The sequence below is a fragment of the Pocillopora verrucosa genome, chromosome 12 (genome assembly GCF_036669915.1).
Source record: "Pocillopora verrucosa isolate sample1 chromosome 12, ASM3666991v2, whole genome shotgun sequence".
Lineage (NCBI taxonomy): Eukaryota > Metazoa > Cnidaria > Anthozoa > Scleractinia > Pocilloporidae > Pocillopora > Pocillopora verrucosa.
The window spans coordinates 789,716-815,196 of NC_089323.1; the positions used below are offsets into that span (position 1 = coordinate 789,716).

A 25,481-nucleotide genomic window follows, 5' to 3' on the forward strand; every position below is an offset into this window, starting at 1 on the left:
GACTACATGGCTTACTTCAAGTGTTTCCCTAATTTATTGGCGTAAATATTTTCCTAATGAAAACAATAAATTCCATGTCACCTACATTAAAAGTCACAGCAATGGAAACTTCGGTTAAAGTAAACTCTGCTTCGTTATTTCCTTGTTTAGATTACATGGACAATTCACACCCCTAAGATTAGGTCTAATGTCTCTAACATATGGTCAATAAATTCAACAACGTCATCTCTGATGATTACTTCTTCAAATTAAGCTTAGAATGGCAATCTTGGCACTGATGGAATTAGATTGCATTAAAATGGATTGAAAAAAAGTTGAAAATGATAATCAATTTTTTTGTAAAGATAATTGCAAATTGCAACAAAGTAATTTATGACGTAGAAAAACCATTAGGATCAATTCACATATGGCTGCGAATTTTGCAAATCACATTTTTGAAATTAAAATTTCGCTACCTTTTGCAAATGACAAACTGTTTCCTTGCTTATCAAAAGCTTAGAGTATCAACGTAATTAAAACTCGGTGGACAAGCTCCTGGTTGTGTACAAGAAAAAAACCTTTAAATTATTTTACACATAACTGATTGCAATAAAGGAATAGATCTGAGTGTCATTTTGGCGAAACGAAAACCTCGTAGTCGCCTTCAACAACTTCAGGCATTAACAACAGAAGCCTTGTTGCATCTTGTTCTCTTCGCAAGCATCTAAATTTGTAAAGGTAAAAAAATAGCAATTCCATTGAACAAAATGTACTGAAATAGTCTGTTTTATTTCTTCACCAAAGTAAAGTCACACATCTCAAGTTCCATTTAACAAAAAAGTGAAAAGTAATGAAAAATAGCCAAAAAGCGCCAAAATGGAGAAGTATTTAAACCTTCCAAGTTCCTGCGTCATTCATGTTGAGATGAAATAAAAAGTTTTCATTTATGTGATTTCATATTCAAATTTTCTCTTTCCTTTGCCATGAAGTCAAGAGTGACGTCATCTCCAATCAGCAAAAAAGGCGCCCAGTGTTTGATGTCGCAGAACTTGTCTGATTCTCTGAGGCTTTTCATGGCCAGGTTCAGTGACTCGCTTGCTGGTTTACCTCCTGCAAGTTGTTGATAAAAGTATTTCATGAACTCAAGAGTAGCCTCGTCATCAATCGCCCACAGGGACACCACAATAGACCGAGCACCAGCCCCCATAAAAGCGCGCGCAATGCCAACCACACCTTCAGCCTTGATCTCGCCCCGGCCGCTGTGGCAGCAACTAAGCACAACAAGTTTGGCCCGAAGTTGAGCATTCAACACATCTCCAATTGTTAAAATGTAATCCTCCTCCGTTGGCACAGTAGATATTCGGTCTGGGTCAGGTGTAAGAGCAATTTCGCCAGTTTCCATACATCCGTGTGCCGCAAAGTGAACTAGGGAAACGGAACTGAGTCTTTTCAACACCTCGCGTTTCGTGGCCTGACTGCCAGTGATTGGCGTGATATTCAGAATTTTTCCGATCATTTCTACTTCTTTTTTAGCATACTGAAGCTGCTCGAAGACTTTCTTTCCCTCGCCGTTAGTAACCTCGGATACCCACGGATCTCCTACAAGTAACGCACCACTGCTTTTGTGATAATCATCTGGGCAATCGGCAATGAGTCTAAGACTTGCTAACGATGGAGCGACTCGGATTGTGAACGATTCACACAGGTATTTAGAATTACCATCCTTCAATGCAGCGTAAGGAGCGATCCACAGGGGTCCATCAGGAATAATGAGTAGCTCATCCCCTTCAATCAAGTCAGCCACCGGCTTCATAACGATATCATACAAAGTGCTCAAGCATCCGTCTTGTTGGATGTGAGGTTGAGGCTTGGCTTCTTTGGTTTTCTTATCCACTTTTGAACGGCCCTCCCTCAAAGCATCTAAAGATCGATTCTCGCATCTCACATTAGAACGAACACCAAGTTGTGTATAGACACCGAGCATGAACGACTCAAAGTACAGGCTAGATCCACTATTCTCTGAAACAAAACCTTTGAGTTTACTTTGTCTTAACTGAACTTGTTTTCCTTCGGACACAACCCAAAGATTGACGTTAGCTTTGTCCACTGCCTGAAAGACAGTGTTTGATGGAACGTTTTTTAAAACTGCGCAATCTTCATCTTCTCCCTTGTGGTGACTTGTTCCACCACAAAAACTGGATTCCATGAGGTCGGTCAGAGCTTGAGCTCGTCCTTTCTCAGCAACAAACAAGGCTTCATCTACATTACCTTGTTCTACGAGAACTCTCCACAAACCCGTATACGCCACTTGATGCTGATTTCGAAAATTAACTTTCCACTCATCTTTAGATATTAGAAGAACTCTCAAGGAATTGAACAAGTTTATGCTAGCTTGGTAATGTTCAACGGCTTTTGGCAGTCCACCTTGCAGCTCAAAAACCCATCCTAATGAACAGTAGGCCATTGCCTCCATGAATTTGTCTCCGACTTCTTTAGCTATTTTAAGATGTAGGTTGTGGTACTCTAAGGCTTTTTTGAAATCACCCAGACTTAAATAAGCATTGCCAAGACTGCTATAAACGTTACCTTCCCCATGCTTGTCTCCTACTTCTTTAACTATTTTAAGAAAGAGGTTGTGGTACTCCATGGCTTTTTTGAAATCACCCAGACGGTCATAAGCATTGGCAAGATTGCCATGAGCATTACCCTCCCCATGCTTGTCTCCTACTTCTTTAGCTATTTTAAGATGTAGGTTGTGGTACTCTATGGCTTTTTTTAAATCACCCAGACTAAAATAAGCATTGCCAAGTCTGCCATAAGCAATTCCCTCCCCATGCTTGTCTCCTACTTCTTTAGCTATTTTAAGATGTAGGTTGTGGTACTCTATGGCTTTTTTGAAATCACCCAGACGGTGAAAAGAATTGCCAAGATTGCCATAAGCAACACCCTCCCCATGCTTGTCTCCTACTTCTTTAGCTATTTTAAGACGTAGGTTGTGGTACTCTATGGCTTTTTTGAAATCACCCATACGTTGAGAAGCATTGCCAAGATTGCCATAAGCATTACCCTCCCCATACTTGTCTCCTACTTCTTTAGCTATTTTAAGATGTAGGTTCTGGTACTCTATGGCTTTTTTGAAATCACCCAGACTAAAATAAGCATTGCCAAGACTGCCATAAGCAATTCCCTCCCCATGCTTGTCTCCTACTTCTTTAGCTATTTTAAGGTTTAGGTTGTGGTACTCTATGGCTTTTTTGAAATCACCTAGACTGTGATAAGCATTGCCAAGATTGCCATAAGCAACACCCTCCCCATGCTTGTCTCCTACTTCTTTAGCTATTTTAAGATGTAGGTTTTGGTACTCTAAGGCTTTTTTGAAATCACCCAGACTTAAATAAGCATTGCCAAGACTGCTATAAACGTTACCTTCCCCATGCTTGTCTCCTACTTCTTTAGCTATTTTAAGATGTAGGTTGTGGTACTCTATGGCTTTTTTGAAATCACCCAGACGGTCATAAGCATTGCCAAGATTGCCACGAGCACAACCCTCCCCATGCTTGTCTCCTACTTCTTTAGCTATTTTAAGATGTAGGTTGTGGTACTCTATGGCTTTTTTGAAATCACCCAGACTAAAATAAGCATTGCCAAGACTGCCATAAGCAATTCCCTCCCCATGCTTGTCTCCTACTTCTTTAGCTATTTTAAGATGTAGGTTGTGGTACTCTATGGCTTTTTTTAAATCACCCAGACGGTGAAAAGAATTGCCAAGATTGCCATAAGCAACACCCTCCCCATGCTTGTCTCCTACTTCTTTAGCTATTTTAAGACGTAGGTTGTGGTACTCTATGGCTTTTTTGAAATCACCCAGACGGTGATAAGCATTGCCAAGACTGCCATAAGCAATTCCCTCCCCATGCTTGTCTCCTACTTCTTTAGCTATTTTAAGATGTAGGTTGTGGTACTCTATGGCTTTTTTGAAATCACCCAGACGGTGAAAAGAATTGCCAAGATTGCCATAAGCATTACCCTCCCCATACTTGTCTCCTACTTCTTTAGCTATTTTAAGATGTAGGTTGTGGTACTCTATGGCTTTTTTGAAATCACCCAGACTAAAATAAGCATTGCCAAGACTGCCATAAGCAATTCCCTCCCCATGCTTGTCTCCTACTTCTTTAGCTATTTTAAGGTGTAGGTTGTGGTACTCTATGGCTTTTTTGAAATCACCTAGACTGTGATAAGCATTGCCAAGATTGCCATAAGCAACACCCTCCCCATGCTTGTCTCCTACTTCTTCAGCTATTTTAAGATGTAGGTTTTGGTACTCTAAGGCTTTTTTGAAATCACCCAGACTTAAATAAGCATTGCCAAGACTGCTATAAACGTTACCTTCCCCATGCTTGTCTCCTACTTCTTTAGCTATTTTAAGATGTAGGTTGTGGTACTCTATGGCTTTTTTGAAATCACCCAGACGGTCATAAGCATTGCCAAGATTGCCACGAGCACAACCCTCCCCATGCTTGTCTCCTACTTCTTTAGCTATTTTAAGATGTAGGTTGTGGTACTCTATGGCTTTTTTGAAATCACCCAGACTAAAATAAGCATTGCCAAGACTGCCATAAGCAATTCCCTCCCCATGCTTGTCTCCTACTTCTTTAGCTATTTTAAGATGTAGGTTGTGGTACTCTATGGCTTTTTTGAAATCACCCAGACGGTGAAAAGAATTGCCAAGATTGCCATAAGCAACACCCTCCCCATGCTTGTCTCCTACTTCTTTAGCTATTTTAAGACGTAGGTTGTGGTACTCTATGGCTTTTTTGAAATCACCCAGACGGTGATAAGCATTGCCAAGACTGCCATAAGCAACACCCTCCCCATGCTTGTCTCCTACTTCTTTAGCTTTTTTAAGATATAGGTTGAGGTACTCTATGGATTCTTCTCCCTGATTATAGAGATCTATGACATTCTTGACATCACCTGAACTTGCACTACCGTGGTCATGACTAATAGGATCTTTTTCCTCCATGGACTTATCTCCCACTTCACTGACAGACTGAAGTCTTAATGACAACAAGATCCTATTGTGTTTGTCAATCTTTCTTTATGTTAAGGGTTAAAAATGTGGAAAAAACAAAAAAGATTATGTTTCTAATCATATTGATATGTAATAGTCCATTTTAACATTTTCGTGCTTGGTTCCCAAACCTCTGAACAAGAGCGATGATTAAGGGTGACCTTGTTATAATTAAAACATTGCTGCTTTTTAAATGCAAACTACTTTGTTATTATCGTTTCTAGATACTGGTCTCTATCACAACAAGGTCACCTTCAGCCTCACTCCAAATCAAAGGCTTGGCAACTAAGTACACAACTATAAAATGGCCCATTAGGAGGGCTTTGCATGAAAGGTAGATGATTTATCAACATTCAGTCTTAAAGTCAGTTATGAAGTAAATCTACACTTCAAAAGATGTTTTTTCTGTGTGCAGCCTCAAAATTAAAGGCGAAATATCTAGATTTAATCCCTAGTTTCCAAAAACTGAGCAGCACTTGCTCAATTTTTAAAAAAAATATAGCTTTAACATCAGACAAATGTTTTACAGCAGTGGAAGAAATGAGTCTACAACACAAATACATGTCTTTAAAATTTTTATTTGGAAAGGAAAGCACAACGAAAGTTTCTGAGTCTCTAAGTAGTGGCAAAAGGTCGAAGGCAAGAAAATCTGCATAAGATATGTAAACATTACCGAGCTTTTTGTTCTGGCTTGTTTTAGAGAGATCATCTACCCAAGTACTATGTATAAACTGGATGAATATTAGTCTTGTAACCCTTTAACTCCCGTGAGTGACCAAAAGAGAATTTCTCCTTACAGTAGCAATACAATATCAATCAGATAAGTGTTGAGAGTAAAAAAAAATATATCAATTTAAAAATAGTTAGTTGATGCAATACTGAATTCTCTGTACTAACATTACAAGAATTGTATGGTTGACAGTAAGGATAATTACAAATTTGGTCTGGGAAATTAAAGGGTTATTTAAACTAATGTACCAATTATTGGCATGGATAGTAGAACTAAGTCAAATTGGCTAAAAGGATTCCCATCATAATAAATACCCTTCTTTGTATTTTCTCCCTTGAAACATCAAATTTTGGAAACTTTTTTCCATTATACCCACGGTTAAAAATGAAAGATTCCTTCAAAGGATACAGCTAGTCCCTTATCACGCCAAGTGATTGCTTCTTCAAATCTCTTCAATTCAACACAAGCATTGGCTCCTGTAGGCAACAACACAAAGAAGCATATTATTACTGTAGTTCAATTCTGAGAAAAGAACCTGAAACCATTGAAATCATTACAGACCAGACGAAAAAAAAAAGACAAAACAAAACAAAACAAAAAAACTAAACGTAAAAGAATAAACAGGCCCTATTAGGTTTCAGTTAGATTTATTTAGCCTTACAGACAACCAAAACTTCTAAGAACACTTAAATTGGGATCAACAACTCCCACAAAAACACTAAGAGCTAGGTAAGTCCTGATCCTTCTTTTTAAAACAGCTAGATACTGAATTAAGAGCGTGTCCACAAGAGCACCGGGCAGTCGTGCTACATGCCATCTCACCGATTTCAATAAAACTTTGTCAGTTTAAAGGGTCTACCCCAAAACTAAAAAAAGCAGACTGGTTTCTGTTTTGGTTTTTTCCGGGGGGAGATAGACCACCCCCGGTTTTTCTTGGTTTTCACCAAGGAAATCGCTTCAAATAGGTAAAATGTATGAAGCTCTCACTGCGATGGTATTTAACCGATTACTTAAAGGATTTGCACACATATTTTTACATCCTTAGTTAATGGCCGCCGCGAGTATCAGTCAGTTTGATCAACGGCTTGTCAATCAACAGAGGCAAATATACGACTGTGTTTTTAGACTTTTCGACTCATCTAAATATTTTACAACTTTGAGGTCAAATATCTCCCGTTGCCAGAAAGCTACAACACTAATCTTAATTACCCTTTGTAACCCACCATTTCATCTTTGAAAATCATCAAAAAAATCTTTGGGCACTACCGTATTTTTGTCTTGGATGCCTTTTAAAATCTGCGACTGTGACAAGTTTCTCTCAACTACACCTGTCACGCAATTCTTGCTCTAGGCGGTCACTTGACAAAATAAACCTACATTTTTTTAGCTCTTTATACAAGATGACTGATCAAGAAAATGAAAAATGTGAAAAACTTTCGAGATTTTTTGTAGGAATGGAAAATTTCACGTTTAGAGAGATGCATGTTGACGGAAAATCAATGGGAAAATCGTAGCGTTTCTTTCTTCAGTCGTTTATTACTTTGAAGATTTGCTAAAATCAGGACATAGGGCTCTTGTACAGAACAAAACATTCATTGGCCTATACTTTGATCGTCTATTATCATTATTGCACAGTTTACAATAAGGAAACTGTAACAGGAGAGGAGATTTTAAAGTCACATGTCGCCTGCTTGTTGACGTACAAGTTCCCGAGTGTAACAACTTCGGCTTTTCCATACCGCGAATGACGGGAAACTCTGCCCCCTTTATTTGTTAGGAAATATCAATAGCCCCATAAATTCATTAACTACGCCATGTTTCCAGAAAATAAGGCTGGAAAATGTTTTTCCCACTTTCCACCATCAAGAAATTCCACGTGTAGGAATAGTATTTGTAGGGTCACTGCGTGACCTTTTATGAGAAGTAAAAATTGTGCATCTTTTTTTTTCAAGGAGACACTTTTAGAAAGTTCCTAATCCTTCTGTTATCTTATTTTCCTGTTTTTTGACTGCAAATATCATCTGCATTTGCTATTATTTCCGCTGATTGTCATGGCCTTTCCTGCGTACACGTGCGAGCTAGTTCATATACAGGACTCTTTCGAGTTTCTCTGGCTGGTGTCGGGCTTATGTGTGTAGGTCTGGTTCAAAAGATATCTGCACGCTGCAACACGGGTTCCTATGTTTTCTCCTTTTTCTTTATTTATATTTTCATTCTCTTGCTTGCATTATCACACATTTATGTTTTTTTTATTCCCTCAGCACGTTCCCTCAGATTTGGAAGTAGGCCATGAAAAGTCATTATTGACCAGAAGTGAAACCTTTTTCTATGACTATTTGTTTCAGAGAACCCCCGTCATTTGTGACTTTATTTCTCAAGAAAATGTGTTTTTATTTGCTATTTATTTCCATTAGAACATGAAACTAGGCCCTAATAAGTTTTTTTGTCGCGTGACTCCCAAAAACTGTGTTTGCGACAACATCAATTGAGAAATCAAAGGCAATTACGCCTGAGAAATTCGCTTGTAGTCTTCTACCCGCAGAAGGCAACTCCATATAATGAAACGTTCTAAGACCTCTGTAAACTAGAGACATTGGGTGATGTTGAGGAGTGAAATATTTACACTAAATCTGTGACCCTCAAACGGATACGTACTCGCACATGTAACGTCCGGAAAATGTCACGCATGCATAACACCGTAGGCGCACCTGGCGAATTCTATCCACTGGCTTCAATAGCAAAGAGACAACTTATTTACTATTTGTATATGAACAAGCTTATTTACCCTACTTGAAAAAATCCTTGATGAAGTCTACTAATGTCAGACGAAACGCGTGGGAGATAAATACAAGTTTTTACTTTCTTAGTTCGTGCAGTGATGCTCACTAGTTTGTTTCGTCAAAAATGCTTTTAATGTGAAGTCACGTCGATCTCGACAGAAAAACTAAGCTCACCCTGTCATAATCAATGGTTTGATACCGTAAGTACCAATTTAGGTACATCATTGGGCTTTGATCACAATGATGAGAAAAATGTGCGTTTCCTCACGCTCGCCACGTTTATTCTTTGGAAAATTATTTTACTAGAGGGCGATGTCGCTTAGCTTGGTGCGTCTTGACTCTGGCCGACGAAAATTATCGAGGTGAACTCCATGAAATTCTAGTCAAACGTTTTAAAAACTTTGTCTCCCCTGAATTTGCACGCAGAAAAAAAAGGCAAATTCCGAACGGTATTTCAAAACACTTTATTCATTAGTCAATTTATGAACTATTTTACAGCAGCCCGAGGGAAAAGCAAAATTGAAACAACCGGCGTATCGGTCAAATGAATTCCAATTTTTTCAACAAGGAGTTGGTAAGTTCATTTTTCCTAGTAAATTTAAGTGGGGGTCATTTTTTGTGACAGCCGATCAAAGATAGACATCTCTGAAACGTCTCTGAAACCCTTTTTAAAAAGAGTTTTCACTTCCGGTAATATTTTTCTCCTTCTCGTAACAGCGCAACAGACATTGTTAATCCTATGTAGTGTAGGTGTATCAGTTGTATTACGTCTTCATAGTGATGCCATATAAGAAATCGAGTGTCTAAAAAGCCCTTAATTCAATCCAACACTCGAATTGATACAGTCAAGAGTCAAGTCAGTCAAGTCTTGTTCATTTGCAACTACCTGTAGAACCAAATGTTATTTTTCTTGCGCTGGCCAGGGACGGCAACAGCTCACACCTCTAAATTCGTGGGTATACAGCTTAAAAAAAACATTTGAGAGACGTCGATGTATCCCAAACATGCGTTTCGTCCGAGATGGAGCTTATTCTAGCGCGTATTGGCTTATTTGGAGATTACGAAGGCCGCGATTTCACGATGTACCTCAAATATCGTGCACAACTTAGTGTGAGATTCAGACCTACGGGTTCGTAAATGCCAGTATCCTCCTCATAAAAATCGGAGACATAAAGTGAGAGGGAGATGAATCTGCAGATGGCAGAAGAAATCAAAGCTGGTGGCGAGTCTTCCTAGTGGCGGCAAGGTGATTGTAAACCTAACTAGAACGCGTACTGTAGCTGCTATCTTAGAGTCGGCAATGAATAAGGGAGAAGGGCAAGAAGAGCGCTTATCTGAACATCAGTTTTCCTAACTGGTGATTTCTGACTGAGATGAACTTTATATCATATGATTGCTAGGGATACGCAGGTACTGTAGAGGCGCTCACATAGATAGAGATGGGCGATCCTCCCTCTGGCTTAAGAACTGCGACAAGTTTATAGCGCAGACCAACTGGCACAGTTTGAAGCACCTCAGGGTCTCACTAGGCTCATCACATTACAAACCTTCAGCAAACTAGTCGTAGAAGCGGGTGGTTATCAGCAACGTGCACAGATTACTGAACGTGGGTCATCGCGAGAGCTATACCCAATCCGTCATAGACGGAACAAGAAAGCGAGATATTCTTGCTAAAAGAAAGATGTATCAGGACGTTTCAGTCATTGGCTGCCATCCAAATGTACCCTGACAACGACAAACACGGTGAAGCCGACAAAAAAATTCCGCCTAGGATAAGATCAAGAGGAAATGGACTAAGACCGGCTTGCCATTCTATAGGGGATGGCTACGTTCAAGGTCGGACCTCAGGTAAAAATTCTGACGAACAATCCCTAACTAGCCAAGAGAACTTTGGATGGGCTCTTTGCAAAACACAAAAAATAGGTACCCAATGGGTACTTGTGTCTGCTGCAGTGGAATGGAATCTGCTGTAGGCGCCTATTTTTTTTAATACTGTTAAACTGGCTAGAAACATCTCCCAAAAGGCAGTGCTATGGAATGCTCAAGGCATCACAAAGATGGGGAACTGAAGTGGTGAATGTCCAATGCTCCAGTTGGAGGTAAGGGATCATCAATATCAATCATCAATATCATGATCGTGATTACATCTTCATCACTGTTTAAATCACTTTTATTGTGTTATGGTACTGCAAAGAATCTAACATTAAAGTGAACGTTTCTTTTATTTTGTAGCAGAATATTTAAATCAAAGAATTGAAATACAACAGCCAATAGTTTTTAACAAAATTGAATAGTATCTGAAGTCTTTGTAACTCAAGACAACTGTAATGCAAACTCAGTAGCAGTTTTGCAAAGCAAGAAAAAGTATCTGGTTGTAATAATTCCTAGGAAATCATTGTTTTTCATTTAATGGTAATATGCAAGCAATTTGGAACAAAACAGGTAAAACAAAGTTAGTATATTTACATTGTTGTGTTCAAGTAACTAATAGGTGAATATACTTTTAAAAGTATTTTGAAGTGTTTGTCTTTTAATTGAAATGAAATGTATCAGAAATGTAACGCAACAGAAATATTATCCCAAAAAAAGCAGCACGTGTACTTGTAAATAATGTTTATCAGTCAGAGAAACAATCATTTCACTTAAAACCAGTGTCTACAAAATGTTTGTTGCAAACTGTAACAAAACAGGTATTATTAATGTTTGGTATTCAGTAGTAATTTCCACTGATGTGTGACAGGAAATTGTTCATTTTATTCAGATTTGCACTGACTCCACTATTTTTGTTTTGTTGTTGAATGTTATGCTGGTTATAGTTGGTAACTCTAGAAGAAAGGCAGTTATGGTTTCTTCAGTGATCGGAAGAGTGCTCTTTCCTTGTGACGCTAGCATATCATGCAGGATGTCGTTGTACAGGGTCACTGTGATCTTCGATTCTTTAATTTGTACCAGTAGTTGTACATAACATTGTTGAATCATCCATCCTCTGTCTTCACTTTTTTTGTTGATGACATCTGAATAAGTTTGGCTTTGATGGTGATACTTTGATTTGTGTTTGCAGCTGAAATTGATTGGATATTGTTGGCACTTGGCAACTCAATTCTTGAAAAAGGTATTTCTTTTGTAGGCTCTAACAGTACATTGTTATTCATCAGTACTGTGGTTGCATCTCCTGCTCTTTCAATTCTAAAATTTTGAAGTTTTATTGGAGATTTCTTTTTGCTCATTTGATCAAAGTGTTCCTGTTTACTTCCGGAGAAGCAGACTCCTCTTACTAAGCCATCGGTGGTTTGTATGGACATGTCAAAGTAAGATGTCTTGCTACTTTTTTTAGTTGGAGACACATTGTGTAAGAAACCAACAATCTCTTCTTTTTGTTCTTCCATTGCCTGCAAGTGAAAAAGAACCTTTTGAGTTTGTTTCATAGCAATATAATGTATTTCAAAATTTCTAATAACATAGGGAGCACTGCATCAAAAGAGACGACGACGACTACGACTACTACTACAAATTTTAACTATAACAACAAAATGCCAAAAAAAAACCTTACCTAGGTGAATTATAATTTTTTATTTGTTTACTTATTCATTATAAAGGAAAGAAAAGGAGCCTGAATCTAGAGACAGTATAATGTCTTTCTTTTGACACAAAATTACTGGCTATAGTTGACGATAATGTTGAAATCAGTATCTAAAAAACAGCGTTTCCTAGAACAGTATGAGTTATTGGACAAATTGCTTTTGCATTGAAGAAATATTTTCATAAAATTCTGTTTCAGGTTATATTCTGCCATTTCCAGTTTGGAGATATGGTAAAATAACTGTTAAGATTTTGTTGAAATTTAATAAAATGATATGAAGAAAAAAGGCATAAAAGGTACTTCATGTTCTAATCAGTGCACAGATTGCTTTATGATCTGAAAAATATGTTTCTAAAATGTGTAAATTTACGTGTGACTCTGGTAAGTTAGTATAAATATGGTCTATTGTAGTTCTGTTGTCAGTGGTATAACATAATACTAATTGCCTATAACTGTTATCTCTAACAAACATATTATAAAGGGGAGTTCTTTCTTTCTCATTCAACCAGTTTACATTAAAATCTCCAATAAAAATATTGAATTCTGAACTATGAAGGACAAGAAGTTGCATCATTGCTGTACACATTTGCCGAATTGCCACTCTTGGTGAACGATATACACCTATTATGGTAATATGTGGAATTGCTGCAAGTTTAACAATAGTTATTTCAACACCATTAGCATTCTTAGAAACTGGGTATCCAGGAATGGATGAAATTCTACTATACACTGCTGTTCCACCATAAGGTCTCGCATTTAGTCCTGTAGACTGATTGTCATTTCTAAATAATGTACAACCACTAATGATGTAGTTACTATTGCTGTCTAAGTGACACAGTCTTGTTTCTGAGAAAATGTTTAGATCAATGCTTGAATAGTTCAAGTCTTTGCGTATGTCTTCAATGTGCCTATGCAGTGACCGTACATTTAGAAAGCATAATTTAAAAGCAGTTTGAACTGTTTGATATATAGGGATAATAGATGGGTTGAGGTAACCTTCTGTTCGTAAATGTTGCATTTCTGTTTTTACATCTGGATTTACAGCTATTTTGCTTTCGCAAAGGTCAGTTATATACAATCCCTCAATGTGGGTTACCCTACTCAGTCCTACATAATGTATGTGAGGTATAGCTCTCTTGGTGTTAAAGTTAACCACTATCCTTGTTTCAGTGTCACCTTGTGATCTGTGAATGGTTTTAGCAGCTGCAGGTCTCAGTGGAAACTGCTTCCTCACAACCTGAGCTGCTCTGTTTCTTCCAACTGCAAACTGTGCAGTAAAAGGTTTAATAGGAGTCCATGTGCGCTTAATACCTTGCACAAACAAGTGCTTATAATCATGTCTAGTTTTTTCTCCTACATGCCCATGGTCAAATTCTACCCATATTATTCCAGAAGGCCTGTTTCTATCATGTAATTGTATCCTCCTTATAACATTAGCAGCACCATTTGTCATACCATCATCAGTCCTTAAATTCACTGCAATTTCTGTTCTTTCACCTTCCGCAAGTTGAAGGTTAAAAGCTAATTGTTTAGTTTTCCTGGGATCAAGTGGTACTTGCTTCAAGATCTTATCTCGAAATTCTGCAGAGTTAGCTCCTACAACACTATCTAAGGCTTTAATTGTATACTTATCACCAGTTGCAGCCATGTGAACTCTATTATTAAACTCGTCCACTTTTGAATTCTGTATGAATAAATGGGGAACATCAATTGGATAATTTCTACACGTTTCTGAAATGCATCTCTCTTTTAGTTTTGCAATGTCATCTGGAGTATGATTACCTTCTCTTAACCTGTTAAGAAGTTGAGCAAATTCTTTACTCTCTCTCTGTCTCATAATTTCTTCTAATTCAAACATTGTAAAAAGTTCATGCCACAGGTTAGGGGCAAGAGCTCCATATTCGGAATTTTTCAGATCTTTAAACACATAGGCATCCATAACAGGCTCTAGCTGAAATAAATCACCAAGAGCTATGATGCTTACACCTCCAAATGGGTCTTTACTGCCCATAATGTCTTTTAATCTGTTATTTATTTGTACATTAAACATAGTATTGCCAACCATTGAAATTTCATCCAAAAATATTAGTTTGACAGCCCGAAGTTTACATCTAAGAGTGTTAAGTCTACTTGAGTCGAGAGGTTTGTAAATCTTTAGAGATTGGCTTGCTGGTATTGCCAAGGTACTGTGTATTGTATTACCTTTTATACCAAAAGCAGCTTTTCCAGTAGGTGCTAGTAACAGTATTTTAACCTCATTAAAGTCCTCACCAGCTCTGGAGTTGTAATATTTCAGTGCTGCTTGATACAAAGATTTTATAAGATGGGATTTACCCACTCCAGCACCACCAGAGAGGAAATAGTAGAATGGTTTGTCTGTTGTTTTAACAAGATGTAAGATATGATAAAAAAATTCTTTTTGCTTTTGGTTAAGTGTTTGAACCAATTGTCTGTACTCTTGGTCTTGTAATTCATTTAGTATCAGTGGTTCAGTACTTTCAACTGCTGAAGGAATTCCAACATCTTCTGATAAATCATAGCTTTCATTGAGATCAGGATGCAAATCCTGAATACCCTCAGCCTCATCCTGGTATTCTATATTTTGTGTATATGGTGCTATTGAGTCAAAGTTATCATTATCAGCATCAATCCCATTCAAGTTTTCCTGGATTTTATCCAAGTTTTCACTGCAAACAGCATATAATTTCATTTGCTCATCTATAGAATCTTTAACATTTAAGAAACGTTCTTGGTAGAAAGAAAAATCAGCCAACAGATCAGTGTCTTCATTTCTCCACGATGTAAAGAGCATTATTAGTTCGCGATAGTGTTTTTCTGGATTTTTTTCACGGTTATACCAAACACTTCTAATAATTCTTGCTTTTGATCTTTTTTTGCTATTGATAGCATTGCTATCAAAAAGGTCATCATCATTTTCATCACTATCAGCTGTTTCTAATGGAAGGTTATCAGCATCCTTTATAACTGATTTTTTTATATATGGTTTTCCTCCAGAGTCATACCATGCAGCCCAATCTGCCAAAGTTAAGTGCTCAAGACTCAAAGGGCGCTTTGCATATCGTTGCAGAAGACCATTGGTGTATACATCTTCACAATCATCCTCCATTTCTTGAATATCGTTTATTGGCTTTAAAAGCTGCACTCTTTCATTAGGAGGAGTGGTATTTATGAATATTACTTGACGAGAAGACTTCTTCATAGGAAGCTGTAAAACAATGTAAACAGCTTCTTGTGCACTTATCTCGACGCTGTTTAAAAATTTGTTTCCAATGTCTCTGACTTGTTGCTTTATGCTAGAATTTCCTTTTCTGGCTTCATCACAAGCTTGTCGTAACAGTTCACTCATTCCTTTTTGTGCTTTAGAAATATATGAAACTATATACATGGCACATGCATACACATCAAGGACAAACTGGATATCCATATTTGCTCTCCAAGCCTCGAGGCAGGCAGGATTATAGTTGTTTATTCTTAACTCATTGGGTTTTCTTTTTAAAAAGACAGTTGGTGCATTTAAAGATGACCTAACAGCTAATCGATATTCATTTTCAGTAACCTTTAACTTGACAAGCAGTTGCTCAAAGGATATAGGTTCACCTTCTTTCATATCATTTAATTGCTTGTTGATTGTTTTCCAAGTGTCTTTGTACTGTTTTACTTTACTTTGTGGTATGTCTCCTTCTAGAGGATAAAGAATTTCAGTTGCTCTCATAGGAGGTTGTGGGTATTTAAATCGACATTCATTCTTTGATTTCTTCCTACAAGTGTTACAATGTCTGTGAATTTGTCTCTTCACAAGTTGATATAATTCTGTATTAGCAATTGGCCACTGACAACTAATTATCTTATCAATGAAATCTGTAACAACAGCATCATCATCAACTCCAAACACTGGTGCACTTTCAAGCCATATAAGCATGTGTATGTGGGGTGAACCCCGCTGCTGGTATTCTACTCTGTAGAACCAGTCAGAAATTTTCCCTAATGGTTTAGCTTTATCGAAAAGAAAGTTTGTGAGAAATTGACTTATTTGATAATCAAAATGTCTGGCACATGTTACTGGGTCACTTTGAATTAACCTGCATTTCTCATCCCAGGTCATATTTTCAAGCTCAGTGGTAGTGTAGTCTTTGTGATCTACTACCTGACCAAGTATTCGTAGGAAATGTATCCACTGTGTTTCTGCTGAAGAAAAGCTACAAAATATAGAAGCTGGTCCTAATTGTCTTATCATTGCAAACAAGTCTTTCTTAGCTTTTTCAAAATATGGTGGGCTACCTCTCAATGCTTTCAAAAATTGGAATCCTTCGTCAAGATGAATCAAGCGCTCAATTGCTCCTTCACATTTCAACTGTCCAGCATTTAAAGATTTGCTATTTCCTTTGCACTTCCTAAGTGCAACTTGTGATTTTCCTAAGAGAATTTTCATTTGAAGCTTTTTTGTTTTGAAGAATATATTTTCAACACACATAGCAGCTCTCCTATCTGATCGTCTTAGTTCAGATTTACAAATGTCGCTATAATGAACATTAGCTAGTCTATCTTTATTTTCTGGTCGACTTTGACCAAGGAATATACCAGGATATGCTAACTCTTCAGAATATTGATCTCTGAATATACTGAAGGGTTTGTTTCCCTCTCCTGGTGCAACATTTAAAATACGTTGAGGCTGACTGTCTTTAAAATAATAGGTGTTGGTCAACATGGTGTCAGTAACACCAGCAGGTGTTTCTGCTTCATCTTCAGTCCACTGATCATCACTATCATTACTGTCATTTCTATCTTGCTTATTGGAACCACTGCTCTTTTCTATTTCTTGTAATTGTTCATTTTGATTTTCAGTATTAGTATCATCTAATAAACAGTTTGCAGTATACTGCACTCCCCAACCTTCATTTAGTGTTATTCCTTCCTGTCTGTAGAGGCTGCTGTTGTTGATTAGCCAATTGGCTGCTTGAACAACTTTATGTGGTCTAATATTGAGAGACAATGCTGAACTTTTGTATTGCAATTTTCTCTTTAAATTAACTTTAACTGTGCCAGTATCATTAGGTAACCTTGGTAACATATTGACAGTATCAGACACTTCTGCTGGCACATTTACAACATTTCCATGTATTTTAAGCTGCCTTCCTCTTGGAGCTTGCATTAATTTTTGAAAAGCAAGTCTTGGAGCTATAAGCCTACATTCCAATTCATTGAGGTCAAAAAACTCTGGTTTTTTGGGGAATTTCATTCCATTGAAGACAGCCACAGGTGGAATTTTATCCTTTGCCAAGTAATTATGACATGTTCTACACAGCCACTCTTTATTGTTAACACTTTTCGAGTTTAAAAGATATTTTTCAGCAGCATGGTTAGAATTTCTTATTTTAGCAGCTGGAAAAACACTGTGTTTATACCACAGCTGATCACAACAACTACAGATATATAATGGGCCCTGGGAAACAATGTTATGAAACCTTGAAATTAAGGCAGCAATGCTTCGTACTTTTTGCCTTTTTGCTTTTTGACATTGAGTTTTTTCATTCTGTTTAGTGGTTGAACTTTGCCTTACATTGTCACATTCATACCTTTGATTCTGTTTACTAGCCCTTCTGGTACGCTTGTAATTGTTCATGTAAGCATTCCATTTATTTTTCTGCTCATCAGTTGTATTCTGTTTAGTCACTGAACTGTGTATTTGATTGTTTCTTTGATTCCCTTGATATTTTTTACTAGCCCTTCTGGTATGCCTGTAATTGTTCATGTAAGAATTCCATTTCTTTTTCTGCTCATCAGTTTTATTCTGTTTAGTCACTGAATTGTGCGTTTCATTGTTTCTTTGATTACCTTGATTTTTTTTATTAGCCCTTCTGGTATGCCTGTAATTGCTCATGTAAGAATTCCATTTCTTTTTCTGCTCATCAGTTTTATTCTGTTTAGTCACTGAATTGTGCGTTTCATTGTTTCTTTGATTACCTTGATTTTTTTTATTAGCCCTTCTGGTATGCCTGTAATTGCTCATGTAAGAATTCCATTTCTTTTTCTGCTCATTCGTTTTATTTTGTTTAGTCGCTGAACTTTGCTTTTCATTGTTTTCACTGCTCTCAGTGCTTATCCTAATATTCTTCAGATCAGAATTGTATTTTCTTTTTCGACTACTATTTTGTACTTGTTCAGAAAGAACATTTTGTTTGGTGAAATTATTGATATTATAATACTTATTGTTACAGTGCTCATTTCCTGAGCAAGAGCTATTTGGTACTGTTGATACATAATGTATTTCATCAACATGACCTATATATATTGTTCTTGGTTGCTGCTGTGATGGATGATGTGGCTGTATCAAAGTTACCTGTCCAAAATTTACATTTGATTCTATAATATAAATTTGTATATTTAGTGATTCTGCAACTGCTTGTACAGTTAGTGCATCACACCACGTACCTTGCATTGACATAATTGTTAAGTAACCATTCCATGAATTCTGAGTATTACTTTCAATGAAACGTTCAGGGTTATGCCTAAGATAGTGAACAGCAGCTTGTCTGATGCGAAAGTGACTATTGGGATTACCATACAATTGATGTGATACTGCCCTGAAAAAGCAGTCACCTGCACCACCCACATCAAGAGCTCTCAATCCTAACTGTCCTAATCGAAAGTTAAGCAATGTTGTGGAGTCTACTGACTGGTTGTCCACATTTTGATCTGGGCCTGGATTTAATTCAACATCACCCGACCTCAAAAGGTTTATTCTTGATACGGAATATCTTTTGGTGACGCAAGTTAAGTTTTGAATTTTATGTGAACAACAGCAACTAGTTTGCTTTCTTTTTTGTGACAGCTTCTTTGTTGTCAGTCTATTAAAAGCGGCAAAATGAGTAAAAAAACAGTTGAATCTGTGTAAATACCTTACATACCATAATTTAAAGTCAGTCGCAAAGCTGTATAATCGTGAAGATTTAGGGGTGTACTTCTTAAGAATGAACTTAAGCTTGCATCTGACTTTTCTCTTTTTCATAGTATTTATTATCTTTTTTACCGGAATCCTAGACGGTTCTCGGTCTCTACGCCGTTTCACTTCTTTGACTGACTTGGAATGTTTCAGCGGGGAGTGTTCATGGAATTCTCTGAATGATGGCGCTATGCCAACGATGGAAACTCCCACATCAAACCTTACAACTGTATGCAAAGATCTGTTCATAACGATGCTTAGATAGTAATTATCATGAAGAATACTAGTTCTAGGTTTCTCTCCTCTGTATAAAATCGCCACAGCTTTCGCACATGTTTGTCTAGTGATAGATGTTTTCACGTGTGTAGTGAAATACATGTATCTTCTGCCAAATCCATTTCGTAAACAGGGCATATCATATCCCACATTGGGCTTTGTAATCCCCAAGTGAGGCTTAATAATTCCCTTAACGGGCTTTTCATTCCCCAAATGGGGCTCAATTGTTCCCCGAAGGGACTTTGCATTCCCCAAATGGGGCTCAATTGTTCCCCGAAGGGACTTTGCATTCCCCAAATGGGGCTCATAAAGCTTATTTTGCGTCCTGAGCACTTGCAAAATGGCCGGGCGGTGATCGTGTTGGCGCTGAGAAAGCTTCAGTCGATTTACAAATTCAAAGCATCTTTCAAAACCTTTCACTCGGCCGGAATGACACCCAGTGCGAATGCTGTGGCAAAATGAGAAAACACCTTTTAAGAAATCCATTACAAATATGAAAAGCGAAAAGATCACTCACCTTGCAAGCAATAATACAACCTGGCTTGACGAACGAAATCAGGAAGATACGATGCAACCCAAACGTTTTTGGAAAGCACATGGTTTGACGGATTTGACGTTGTCCTTTTCTCAGATTTGATTGGTTCCGAGTCTTCCCGGAAATCGGTAGTTTGCCACGACCTCTTTCCTTTGTCCTTTCCTCGTATCCGATTGGATAGATTATTCCCTTGAGGAACGAAGTTTGCACCCGAAAGTATTACAGGCCGAAAGTATTACAGGCCGAAAGTATTACAGGCCGAAAGTATTACCCCTCTGTGCATACTTCGTGTATCATGTCACCAAATGGAATCCGCACTGAAACGTCAAGAGTAAATCCGAGATCTTGTCGTATATGAAGTAGCTGGTCGCGCGTTTTACAGCTTATCTATGTGTCTGCATGCATTATAAATGCAGCAGACACAAAAACAGCCGGATTCAAATGTACATCAGGGTGGTCTCGACCTCTTAATTAAAGTCAATTGAGACAAGATTGAACTCCATTTAACCTCATTTAACCTTAGAGTGTTGAGTTCTTTTGTTATTATTATTATAGCACAGCTAACACATCTAACCTCTCACAATTGCCTCAAGGAAAGTTGGATTTAACTCAACAGCTGCTTCTGCATCCCTTAGTGAATCCTGGTGATTTCCTGTTATTGAAATAAATATCTCTGATTAGCCATACATGTTGCAAACCAACTACCATTACTATAATTTTGAGAAAAACTTGTGATGCTCGTTGATATCTGGGGTAAGAGATTACTTCTTTGTATATTTGAGAGGCCAAGATAAGATGTAAATTTTTCCGGGCATGCATTCAAAATTATCACCTTTTTCAGAAAACTACTACTGACAACTCAATAGCTTCAAAATAGAAAAAAAATGCATATTAAAGCTCTCATCATCTTACCAAGTTTAGAATGTGCAATAGCCCTGTTGTTGTGCAGTTTGGCCTTCAGTTCTTTCTCGTTGCAGTTCATTTTAATTCCTTTGGTGTAAAGATGAATAGCATTGATGAAATCTCCTTTCTTGAAGGCCTCATTACCCTCATTTCTATAAACATCAGCTATGGCTGCAAAGAAAAAATAAAATAATTCGAAAAAAAATTTAAAAATAGGTGTCAAAGTCTGTGGTCGTAGTTAATAATTATTAGTGTATAATCAGAGCTGCCAAGATCTGGAGATTTAAATCTGCAGATTTTCAATAGTTATGATGATGCCAATGATGTAGGTGACATCATGGGTAAGAATAACAATGAGAATTAAGCATCACTCAACTTGAGGCAAACCCCTGGGCATTTAAATTTTTGGAGATAGGTTTCCTAAAATTCCCATTCCCTGGGCAAAATTAATAAAATGTTCAAATGCCCCACACAATTTTATGTAAAAGGCGAAATAATTAGCAATTTGACTTTCAACTAGTTGATCAAGCTTTAAAAACTAATTGAACAAGCTTTAAAACCTAGATCTTGAAGCCTTATTTCTTCTGAACCATCTGTTAGTGAAAGTACACTATCTACCTTAAACACCTCCATATTCAATGATAATTAACACTTGTACTCTACTGGAAATTAGATGTGACAGTTTTTATTCAAATTCCCTAATGCCAGTCAGGCAGGGTTAAACCCCTTCCCCCCTCCCCCCCCACCCTCTTTGGCTTGGATGAAGATGATCAAATACCTGTGGGTTGCTTGAGGAGAAGGGAGGGATTGTTGAAGGTTTCAAAGTGATTGTGTTTCATTAAAATAGAAAGATGATGGTGATGATGATGGTGATGATGATGATGGTACCTATGATGCAAACTTACACAACGGATGTTATATGATGATCAAATAAAGTCTTAACTTATAACTTTGTGTTATTGCTTTGAACTGTTAGAAAAGAAAATAGCAAAAGTTTCTGTGTCATAGATCTTCTCAATGAACAGCATATTGTAATCATAGAAGAGAGTCATGATTGGCCAAATATCCTTGAAAGTGGTCATACACTGTATATATCCTTTTCCACATCTGCTTGCATTCTTGAAACTGATCCTGATCGAATAGAAATTGTTCTAACAATTACTGAAGCCGAAGTTGAACCTAGCTCACCTCGTAAAGTGTCCTCGTCAAAATCTGGTGCATTTTCTTTGTCAGGTAAGTCTTCATTTTCACATGGAACTTTAATTGAACTTCTTCCTGTAGCCATAGCAACTGTCAGAAGACTGATGCTTCTTACAAAGTTGTTCTTTTAAGTCATCCTAGCCTGAAAAAAGGTGATTAAAAACGGTTATAAACATCAGCTCAACATATTACCCAGTTGCAAAATAAATATTTTTCCTTTCTGAGAATGGGAGGGATACATAGACACAAAATCAGAAGCCAATTAAGAGCTAATGTCAACATGCATCAGACAAACGGCGGCAAGTCGCCCAAATTCGTTTTCTCTCGTACTTTCATATTTTGTAGCCCAATATGTCCTAATAATTGTGGTGAAGTTTTTTTGTGAAAATACATTTTAGTTTTTGAGAAATGATTTTTTTCGTTGGACCGCTCAAATATGCAAATTTTCACTCTGAATATTACCCGAGTTTTGTGACCTCATGTAACGAATTTACTTGACCTCTGGTATTTCTGTCGGCACAATCCTTTGTTTTATCAACTAAATTTAATCCCCTGAAATTATTGAGGATGGCAAAGAAATATTTATTTTTTGGTAAATATTTTTGTCTGACATACTTTTTCCATGTCGAAAAGTAGCATCAAAACAAAGACAGTTTTAACAATGACCGATATGACAAAATCTACTGAGCTTCTAGCTTTCAAAAGAAAAAAGGATGGTTATAAAGTTATTGTAAAAATTTTCTTTTAGTATTCATATATTCAGGCTATTGTTCTTTCCGACATGCCGGCATGCTTCCGAAGATCGTGAAGAGCGCAACTTCTTTGATGTAGGTGAGATATTTTTCTTTTGTTAACAGATGAAATAAACTCTCCCGGGAATCTGCTTGATTGATTTCTAATAATTGCTACGCATTCCGGTGTGTTGGGCAACATGTCAAAGACATCAACCTCGGATCAAACCCAAGCACTAATCGACAGCTTCGACAGAATCGCCAACACTAAACTCCATCGCGACAATAAACAACACGGTCAGATCACAACAAGTTCATTCGAACAAGACGAAAGTTGTGAAAGAATGAACCGCCAGCGCGCGAACACGAGCACTATTTAAAACACGCAATATTTACATAATAAAGAAGTAGTTTAATTCAAGTGCACTCATTCGGATCAAAACAAAACGATCGGCGCTCGAAATGATAAACTATTTTCGCTTTTGCTCTTCGCAGTGATTACAACAACTCGTCCAAGATCCATTTTTAAATCTTTTGCGACGCTCTTTAATCCTAAAAACATATTAAGGCTAAAAATACACCGTGAATAGAAACTAAATCCATTCAAATGATTGCAGTTTATCGATCTCGAGTTCATTCATCTCAACACAATGTAAACAAAAGGATACAAGATCACAAGTCTGTTCGCGCAAGGTAGCTTAATTACACTATTGTCCAAGTCTTTTGAAGTACCTTCCGCAGTTCCTTTGGTCTTCTTCCAAAATATCTCACCTTTTTCGAAACGAATAAAACCGAAATCATTCGACACGTTTTCGGCAGCCACCGAAAGCAATGCCCTAAGGAATAAACCGAGCCTTCGAGGTAAAAAATCCAGCGGTGTCACCCATTTCAGTAAGTCACAAATAATCCGGGCTGGAGTCGTAATGAGTCCGGCAAAATTTACGTGCTAGCCACTATGAAATATACATAGTGTGCCTACTTGTCGCAACCTTTTATTGGCATATCGAGGCATAAATCACTACAATTTTTAAAAAAATCTAACACAACACTCTTACCTAGTTTATTTATGTTTTATAAGACCAATAACTGTTTCGGTCATTATATTACGCTTGGGTATTACTTTTTGCCGGGAGTTCAGGTTTTACGTTGTGTTTTCCCCTATCCCAGTTATATTAGAAGCTAGTCACGTAATAATTGATACCAACACAAATGAATATTTACCCTGTATGAAGATCATTTGTTTATGTTGAATTTACAATATTACAGTATGTTACTTTTGTGGTCACTAATCGTTGTTTCAGTGGCAGCGTAGCAGTTCAAAGCGGGTTGTTGCTTCAACGCTATTGAAATTTATAGTGTTCTGGCAGGAAAACAAAGCATGATGCTCTGGGAATAAAAACTCTTTGGGGCCTTTTACATGATATCGGAATGAGTTTTGTTCAAGAACGAGTTCATCCCGGTTGTCGCATGATACCAGGGTAAAATTATTCGAAACGAGTCATTTGTGAATAAGTTTCTTGAGGTTTTCATTCCAGAACGAAACACTTATTCTGGACGACCTTTTGTACCTGTGTAAAGTAAACGCGGTACGACACTCATATCTGTATAAATCCTCTTTAGGAGCGAGGGAAGCATAGAAAAAGGACGTAAATACTTGTTTTTACTACTTGTTTTTATAATCTAAATTATCTTGCATGTAAACGCGGCATGAAATTCATTTCATTCCGGAATGAAACCCATTTTGGAATAATGTAACTGTCATGTTATTGACGGACCATTAGATTTTTGATGCGGGGGGGAAGGGGGAGGTGGGGTCTTTTGCCAATTGCACGATTTGTCTTCTTCCACTGAGCCCGTGCTCGATTTTTTCGGGGGTTATTGCCCAAAATCCCAACACCCCCCCCTCCCCCCCCGCATCAAAAATCTAATGGTCCGTCCCTAAGATGCTATCAGGTCCTACAACTTTTCCTGTGATAAAAGAATTTGGATATATAAGTGTTACTCGCGTTGTTGTTGTTTTTTTTTCCATTACCGAGCGAATTTCAAGTGATAATTTCAGGAAGTAAGAAGCAACAACAAAAGGATTCCTATCAAAGCGAGGTGCCATTTTCAGTCATACCTGGTCGGGCACCTTGAAAACAAAGTATGACACGCAAGCAGTTTACTGCAAATTTGACATGAAAATAATTCTGATGCCTCTTTGAAAAGAGAAAAGGCTTGAACAGTAGACATCACGAGATCTTTGGCTATGTTACAAAAGAATACTTTATGCACAAGAAGTGCACAGATCGAGTTCCGGAAGCACTTGAAAAGTCTGTTTAACAAATGCAGACGTACAGTTATTTTAATCCCTACCAAATTATGTCAAGACGAACAAAACAAAAAAAAGTACAGCCGTCCTGCCTCGAAGCAGGACAGATTTTGTCCGCATAAAGATCTGACAGATCAGTGCCTAAATTTTTTATAAGTAAATAACCACTTTACGTGAATTTTACGAGATGAGACTGGCAGCTCGTAGTTGGCAAATCACATCTTTTGTTTTTAGGTGCTGACAGGGTTAGTGGGGGAGGTGGGGGAGGAGGCGATCAGAAATGGGTGAGGATGCTTGTCGTACCTTTCAGGGGTCAAAATCAGTGATCTGGTACCTTTTATGGTGTCTCCAACTTTAGTGGACTGCCAGTGACCTAGCTGGTACCTTTTAAGATGTTTTTCGCTCAATAAAATACCTGACATAA

At 37.6% G+C, this 25,481-nt stretch overlaps 2 protein-coding genes across 2 annotated transcripts; both read right to left on the bottom strand.

Annotated features, from left to right (window-relative positions):
- Positions 1–747: 747 nt before the first annotated feature.
- Positions 748–23,668, bottom strand: LOC131774215 (tetratricopeptide repeat protein 28-like). The gene is made up of 6 exons (XM_066158956.1): positions 23,479–23,668; positions 22,004–22,157; positions 20,825–20,986; positions 20,487–20,564; positions 6,189–6,256; positions 748–5,071 (listed from the first exon to the last, which is right to left on the bottom strand). Exons 2-6 carry the CDS (start codon positions 22,098–22,100, stop codon positions 920–922), a joined length of 4,557 nt encoding a protein of 1,518 aa, XP_066015053.1. The 5' UTR covers positions 22,101–22,157; positions 23,479–23,668; the 3' UTR covers positions 748–919.
- On the bottom strand, positions 12,112–19,852 carry LOC131774356 (uncharacterized). Its single transcript, XM_066158955.1, has one exon. It carries the CDS (start codon positions 19,513–19,515, stop codon positions 12,442–12,444), a length of 7,074 nt encoding a protein of 2,357 aa, XP_066015052.1. The 5' UTR covers positions 19,516–19,852; the 3' UTR covers positions 12,112–12,441.
- Positions 23,669–25,481: the final 1,813 nt, after the last annotated feature.

Coding starts and splice junctions, on each gene's coding strand:
- LOC131774215 (XM_066158956.1), bottom strand. CDS start 22,100: ATGGCTACAGGAAGAAGTTCAATTAAAGTTCCATGTGAAAATGAAGAC. Junction 20,565..20,824: donor TATTGCACATTCTAAACTTG/GTAAGATGATGA, acceptor TTTCAATAACAG/GAAATCACCAGGATTCACTA. Junction 6,257..20,486: donor CCTTGAGGCAATTGTGAGAG/GTTAGATGTGTT, acceptor TGTTGCCTACAG/GAGCCAATGCTTGTGTTGAA.
- LOC131774356 (XM_066158955.1), bottom strand. CDS start 19,515: ATGCCCTGTTTACGAAATGGATTTGGCAGAAGATACATGTATTTCACT.